The sequence below is a fragment of the Daphnia pulex genome, chromosome 5 (genome assembly GCF_021134715.1).
Source record: "Daphnia pulex isolate KAP4 chromosome 5, ASM2113471v1".
Classification (NCBI taxonomy): domain Eukaryota; kingdom Metazoa; phylum Arthropoda; class Branchiopoda; order Diplostraca; family Daphniidae; genus Daphnia; species Daphnia pulex.
In genome coordinates, this window is record NC_060021.1 from 4,869,778 (window position 1) to 4,877,328 (window position 7,551).

General features: G+C 40.1%; 1 protein-coding gene across 1 annotated transcript; it reads left to right on the top strand.

Moving 5' to 3' along the window:
* LOC124193887 (dystonin-like) lies at nucleotides 1-3,194 on the top strand. The gene is made up of 5 exons (XM_046587877.1): nucleotides 1-417; nucleotides 482-616; nucleotides 707-1,015; nucleotides 2,615-2,699; nucleotides 2,852-3,194. Exons 1-5 carry the CDS (start codon nucleotides 16-18, stop codon nucleotides 2,863-2,865), a joined length of 945 nt encoding a protein of 314 aa, XP_046443833.1. The 5' UTR covers nucleotides 1-15; the 3' UTR covers nucleotides 2,866-3,194.
* The last annotated feature ends 4,357 nt before the right edge of the window (nucleotides 3,195-7,551 follow it).

The window sequence follows — 7,551 nt, forward strand, 5'->3', positions numbered from 1 at the left end:
GTGTCCCAGGAAAACATGGGCTCAACAAGAGCAGGATCTTTGGCGACTGGAAAGATGGCTGGAGCACGCAAAATCAATTCCGTACTCACGAACGCATTCCGACTAACATGGAACCACTGGAAGATACCATCCAAGACTTCCGAGTACGTCCGCATTACAATCACATGCTCTGTCGAATTTTGCGTCATTGAACCATTGGGAATTTTACAGGAACTGTCACTCGACTTGGATAGTCACAAAAACATTGTCATGTCGCTAAATATCGTCGTCAACCACGTCGTTGAACACGCCGTAACCGCCGATCAGCGAGCTGCCGATCGTCTTCGAAGTCGATTGGCCGCGGCCAATAGCCGTTGGGATGATGTGTGCAAGTCGGCAGCTCGCATCCAAGCCAGACTTCAATCATCTCTCATGCAGGTAATTGTCAAGTTGGTTTTTAATTATAACATTTCTGGCAATGACATCACCTTTGAACGTTTAGAACGAAGAATACCACCGTACCATTCGTGACCTCGTCACTTGGTTGGAAAGAACGGAAACGGATATTCAAGGCGCCGAACCCATCGACCTGACCGTGGGCACTAAACAGCTGAAGGCTCAGCTGACGAAATTCCAGGTAAGGCAGCAATAGAGAGAACTATAAAAATGTGATCGTGATGTGATTTCTATATTTTACTGACGTGATTTTTCTCGATATCAATCATAGGATTTATACGCCCAACTGAGTCAATTTGAACCACGCGTGACGTCTATGCGGGAAATTGCTGACCAAGTTTTTGCTCAGTCGGTTGAAGCGGACAGTGCACAGCTCAGATCCAAATTGGTCGTCTTGAACGATCGTTTGACCTCCTTGCTAAAGATCTGTGCTCAGTACAAGCAATTACTGGACGGAGCATTGCGTAACCGGGGAGCTTCCGTCTCGCCGTCCACTCCATCAGGATTGAACTTAAGCGAAATGTCGTCTCCTGGCTGCAAGTCACCGCGCCCATCCATCGTTGTTTTTCCATCACATGAGTTCAGTGTTTGAATTCAACAAGCTTTTTACATTGGCACATCACGAATTAAGACGTGACATTTCAGCTTGACTTTTATTATTTTAACTAGTAACTTGAGCCCGGTCAAGACCGGGGAACTTTGGTCTAGCGTAAAGTCGTACTCTTGTTCTATTCGCTTTTCTGTAGTTTAATATCCATACACGTTGATCATCTGCCCCATAATTTTATCGTGGGAAATCTGCCCCTGCCCAGTTAGTAAATTTCTTTCTTCTTACCTTACTTGAATGAAATATTCATTTTTCTTTCGTAATGTATATATGGGAAATGATGGAAATAAGAACTTGACTGCGCTTTGTGGATGTTGAGGGACCGGTATCTTCTGTTCTTTACATCACAGCTGTATGCCTGACCAATGGTCTTTCAAAGATTCCAAAGCGTAATCCATCTTATTCTCACATGTCAAAACTACAAATTTTTGTTGTAGAAATCTGAGGAAAACAACATTCTCTCAACATAATTTTTGAAATGCCAATTTGAATTTGGTGTGTTTTTACAGTATCGATATACAAACATGACAATCGATAATAATGAAGCTGTGTTGTGAGTGTGTAACTCGTTCTTTTGCATCCAGTATACCCACCCTTCTTTTTGCAACGGCGTGGAAATTTACCCCCCATTGTCTTTCCCCCCCTTTCCCCTTTGCAGTCACTCTCCTCTTTGACCATCAGCAAGGAGGGTGATAGCCTGCGGCGGTTTTCACCCTCTTGAAGGGCGACTGGACTGACCAATCACAGCGTGTACGCATTGTGACAGACACAGGCTCCTCCCCAAAAAGCTTGTTCTTTTACTATATATGGACTAGTAAACCGGATGCCCGTCCAGGGCCGGTCAGTTGGGCTAGTGTAAATTAGGCCATTTATACAAATTCCCTTGCCCGTTATTTTTCCCTTGCCCATGGATCTCTTGCCCGCAATTGAAATGCTTTGTTGAAGCTTTTTCCCTTGCCCGTTATTTTTCATAAATTGATTATAATAGTGGCGTCACGTAAAGTATAAATAATCTAAGTAAGAGAAAGAGTCTAAATAAAAAACAAATGAAAATGAAACAATAGCATGAATTGGTTGACAATCCAACTCACTTTTTCATATCCGTTCATAGTGTAGTAGTTAGCGTACTCGATCGGGGAATGTTTGCCGCGCACTCATCCCCGTTGTGTATTCGAAGCCATGGTTCAAACCCAGCACTCGCCAAGAAATTTAATAGAGGACATTGAAATTGCCAATGGAAAAATTCTACCCCACCCTTCGCCCACATTGTCCGAGGTGTGTGTGTGTGTGCGTCAACCCTCTGCCCTCCTGTACGATTGGAGCCGCGGGTGATGTCGACCTTTTTGGTCGATTTTTGTCGAGTCGAGCGAGGTCAGACGTAGCCTCGGGTGTTTTCGACCCTTTTCGCAGGTAGAAAACGGTCGACCAATGGCAGCGTGCGCGCAACGACACTTAGAAACACACAGACAGATACACACACAAACTCCGCCCCCTTTCCCCCCATTCCGTTTTATAGACAAGAGATTTATTTCATTGTGTGGCGCATTATTTAATTTTGACATCGTCGTGCAGTCACCAAGTCGGGCGTCATCTCCGGGCGTCATCCCCGCGCCTCGTCCATGGACGAGCGTACATTTGCCAGCACAGTTCATTCCAAGTACGGCACAAGTTATTCTTATTATTTCATTGGACCAATGCTTCGTTATGTTTCATTCATTGGTTTTTAAACGACACACTCACTGCGTTGCTATGTTATACAAATTTTCCTTTTTCATCATCATATTTATTCATGGATTTTTTTTTGTACAGTTTTGCTGTTCTGACTGCTTCAGCCCTAACGCCAGAACGGGAGGAATCAAGTGGAAGTGCTGCTGCTGTGGCTGCTGTGGACACGAGCGTATTGCAGCGTGGTTATCGCTTCTTCGGACGGGTGATCCACACGGCCCTGCCCATTCAAGCGATGGTTCAGAACGCGTTCAGACGCAATCCGAAATGAGATTGGAAATTTATGTCGGCGAAATTTGGAATCACATCCAATACGAAATGAAACTGGACAACCAAATAATTGACAGTGGTGTATCCGACAAATCCATTACTTTTTAACAACTTGTTAGTTAATTGTTGAAGAAAATGTGTAAATGTGTTCGTTGTTTGTTCATGAAGAATTAAAAATATTAGCTATCACACTTTTAGAAACATATATTTGTTTTGCAATTACTTCTCCGTTAAATATATCATTTGTCATTGACGACTATCAGTGAAATTGTATGAAGTGTCAAAAAGAAGACAGCTAACGCAGATTGTTGGCTGAGGTTAGGAAAAAAGAAGCGCGTATTCACTTTTTCTATGGTACTCTGGATTTGCGATCGTTAACATTTCGATGAACGCGAGATGAACCCTCTAATAAGGAATTAGAATTTAAAAAACTAAAATTTGTTAGGAATATATAGGTACAACTGAAATACCTACATCCATCCCGGCGATGTACCCATCGATATTCGCTTTAGTGCTTTTAGGATAATTTTGCGTTATTTTAATTTCCTCCTCCCGCTCCAACATTTTTTCTCCAATGAACATGGTAAATTTGCGCTCAACGCCTCTTTTGTTGTTTTCGCCTTTAGTAATGTGGACACCATGAGCCATAAAGTAGACATCCGAAGGGTTGATGCCTCCTCTCTTCAAAAGCCATAGATTATGTATCTAAATGTGGAGAAAGATTGTTAGCGAATTTCAATTAAGTTATTGTGGAATACACTTACGTGCTTGGAGAGCTTGCCAGTTAGCTCTATTGGAGAGTTGGACATATATCCAAACTTGGCTGAGCGGTTGGCGTTGTAATAAAAAAAAAGATTTGAAATATCTGCTGCGGATAGATGTAGTTGGTTGTCATCGTTGCCAATATGTCCATGTGAATCCGACAACACTGACAAAACGGATCCTTGTTGCCCAATTTATGCAATCACATGTATCTCGTAGTTCAACCCAGTATCATGTTTCAATACACTAGCGATCTTTCTGTAAAATAAGAAGTTATTTATTTTTTAAAAAGAAATAACTATTTACTGTATGATTACCTGTGGTTTTCCAGGATGGTCTCATTCAAATCTGCGTACATGGAATTCAAAATGGTATAACGTTTCGAAATTCTACTAACTAAAACCACAAAAAAATTGAACATGTTGACGGTATGTAAATCAATTCCGGCAGTGTCCAATAGATAGATTGGTTAGTATAATTTCCTCCGCTGTGAACGCATCTCTCGCAAAAATCCCTTTCAACGTCAAGTGCAGCTGCCGATCCTAGATGTGTGGGATTCTGACTTCTGAGTGAAGTCCGTGTGGTTCTCGGTAATAGTAAATTTTTTGAAGAACACCATTGGCCACGGCCAGTTGGGAAAAACCGCTTTTCTTTTTTGGCAAAAATGTTTCTTTTTTGCCCTCCACTACACAAAAACAAATTAGAGACAAGATTCATTTCAATGAAATGCAAGATACGGGCATAAAATTAACACAACGAGACGGGCATTTAACCATAATTTCACAGTGTCACTTACTATGGTAGTCAAAGCTGATTAGGAACGATTCTAGGTCTGGGCAATTGCTGTTCTTCATGGCACTTGCTTTAAAATCCGAGTATTTCCAATTTGTTGGAGAGCTTCGTTTTTTAACTACAACACCTCTACGAAACTCTTTCATACGACTTTCCATGTTGATTATCTGCCTAAAACCAGATTTCTCTCAGCGTTCCCTTTTTCCTACTTGCTTTTTGAATGTTCTAAACGCTTAGAACACCGCGGTTTCTGTAGCCAATCACAGCACTTTGAATTTTTATTAATGAAGTAAAGAAAATTAAAGAATTATCTACTATCATAAATGATTAGAAAAAAATATATTAAATAAGACTAAATTTTTCTATTTTTAATTCAGTTTATTATTATTCATCATGTTACAAAACATTTAAACAAAACATAAACAAGTTCAAATTTATCAACAAAAACCACTAGCCCTAATGACATGTAAAAAAAGGGAAAAGTGTCTGCGAAAGAAAACTCACGGAAATTTACATGTTTCTTAGGTATATGTGTTATTGCCAAATCTCTCGTTATTGTTTCTTGCGTTGCTGCATCACTTGCATTTCCAAGATGTTGGTTACTTTCATCTTCGACGTCTTTTTCTGCTAGATTCAACCATCAATACAAAACGATGGCATCGCGCTGATGATCGATTGTGGACTGAATTTCAATTCGTTCCTTCAGTTCCTATCTCTGCCTCTCGTTGCAAGCAAAAGACTCTCAAATTTACCAAACTGTATCCTGAGAGACACTCAGGATGCTTCATTCACTGCTTGAAGGAGTGAGTTAGATTTCATCTCTTCTCATCTTCGTCTCATGTTATCAACAATTATTAAGTTATTCTGTAAAGCTGAAAGACTCTCCCCTACCTTTTTTTACCTGGGGAGAGTACATGCAACTGAACGCAACTTGAAGATTGTAAGGTAAGGAACATTTAACTATTGTCACACAATATTGAAAAACTGAACTGTACTATTTGCCGTATGCTCAAAATGGAAGAACTGGTCAACTACATTTAAAGGACTCCCCAAAATCATCGAGCAAACAAATGGATGCAAGTACTTTAATCCCTTCCTCCCCCTCTCTGTGGGGCTAAGAGACCATATGATTTGAAGAAAGTCTATTCCACAAAAGCCATCAATGCTGCCATGGCAAAACTTCAAAGTTGGCGGTTCAACCTCGACATTACGTCAAGTGTACGGTACGTACTTGATAGATGATTTTGTCCTCCCAGTGTGGATTGATGACCTCGGCTCTTCAGCGATGCGGTTGTGCTCTCGCATGAGGAGCGTGTGCGTGACGGAAAGGACCAATTGCTCGTTGACACGAGGATCGCTAATTTAAACAGTCGGGGGGATTGCAGGAAAAATGTTGAGTTAAAAAATGTCAAAAGGAAAAAAGAAGAAGAAGAAGAAGATAGGGCACAGCAGCAGGTTTTTACCAGTCATGAAGCAACCTAATCTAATGAACACAAAAGCCGTTCTTTTTGCGTGATTTTCAACGTTGTCAAATAAACGCATTTTTATAAGTAAAATCCTTTATAAGCATTCCAAGTGTCGATACGGAATATTCAATGACCACCTGCTGCCATTATATCGATCCTCACTACATATATTTAATTTACATTACATTACATTTACATATATATTTTTAAAAGACGGGGTCTTTTAACTCTTTATGAGCAGCACGGATAACACCTATATGGCATTTCATTTGTACCAGAAGAGGGTGATGATGATAAACGCGCATTGATGATTTTTGCAACCTGCAATACGCTCGTGTCCACGGCAGCCGCAGCCGCAACAGCACTTCCACTTGATTCCTCCCGTTCCGGCGTTAGGCCTGAAGCCGTTGCAACAACAAAACTGTACAAAAAACCAATACAAAATCCTGTACAAAATTGAAAATACCTCCTTGTAACTTGTCCTTAAACTTCCATTCCTTGTGTAATGTTAATGGAAGCAACATCGGCAAAATGAAATGTCTTGAGCTTCATTTGAGTACCCGGTTCTCCAATACTTTGTGCACAGAGAGCTCCAACGGCGGTACCTGCGACAAAGGATTTTTTGTCCTTTTTACTAAGGGGGGAAACAAATTTCAAATTTTCACCTGGCTCAATTTTAGACCTTTTGTTCTTATTCTTCTAAAAGTCACAGAATTCCACCAACTGACTAACGGTTATCCGCTCCAGGTGTTATTCTACTGGATGTTATGATCAACCAACGATTTTGTAAATTTTTAATTATTACTCGTCTTCCGTCGACCCAAGTCGACTGACGAGAGCGTGAGCGAAAGGAGGAGCTACGTGGCGTTGTGCAGCGGATTAGGCGGAGGCACCACATATTTTTTCTATTCATAACATAACTAATCTTTAAAAATTTAAGTAATTTTCAGTTAAATTTATTACCTTTACGACTTGTTTGATGAAGAAAACGAACTAAAAAAATAATTCATTAACAACCTTTAAATTAATGACAAGGTCTGACAAGGGAAAAAAAGACTAGAAAACATGAACTGCAATGAAACTGGTTTCCAGTTTCTGTGTTATAAAGGCCGTATATAATAAGTCTGCCTATTATTGGGATTGTTTATAATTAAAATGAAATATTTTCAGCAGCGGAAGATGAGAAGAAGAAGAATCAACAGTCCATAAGTTTCTGCATAAGAAAAAGTCTATGAAATCGTAATATCCATAGAAAAAGATGCCAGATTGAAGAAATTGTACAAGATGATCAGGATTGCCAATTTTTAAAACAATTCCTTGTCGTCAAAGAGTTAAAAAAATTGGATTCCATGACGACAGTTGTGTCGGCTGTCAACGATTTGTTTTCTAGAACACCTTATTGAAAAAAAAAGAAGAAGATAACTGGACTGATGTTTGGACTACCCTAAGATACAGACGTGTCCTAACGTAAATCCAAAAACTTACAAAGAATTC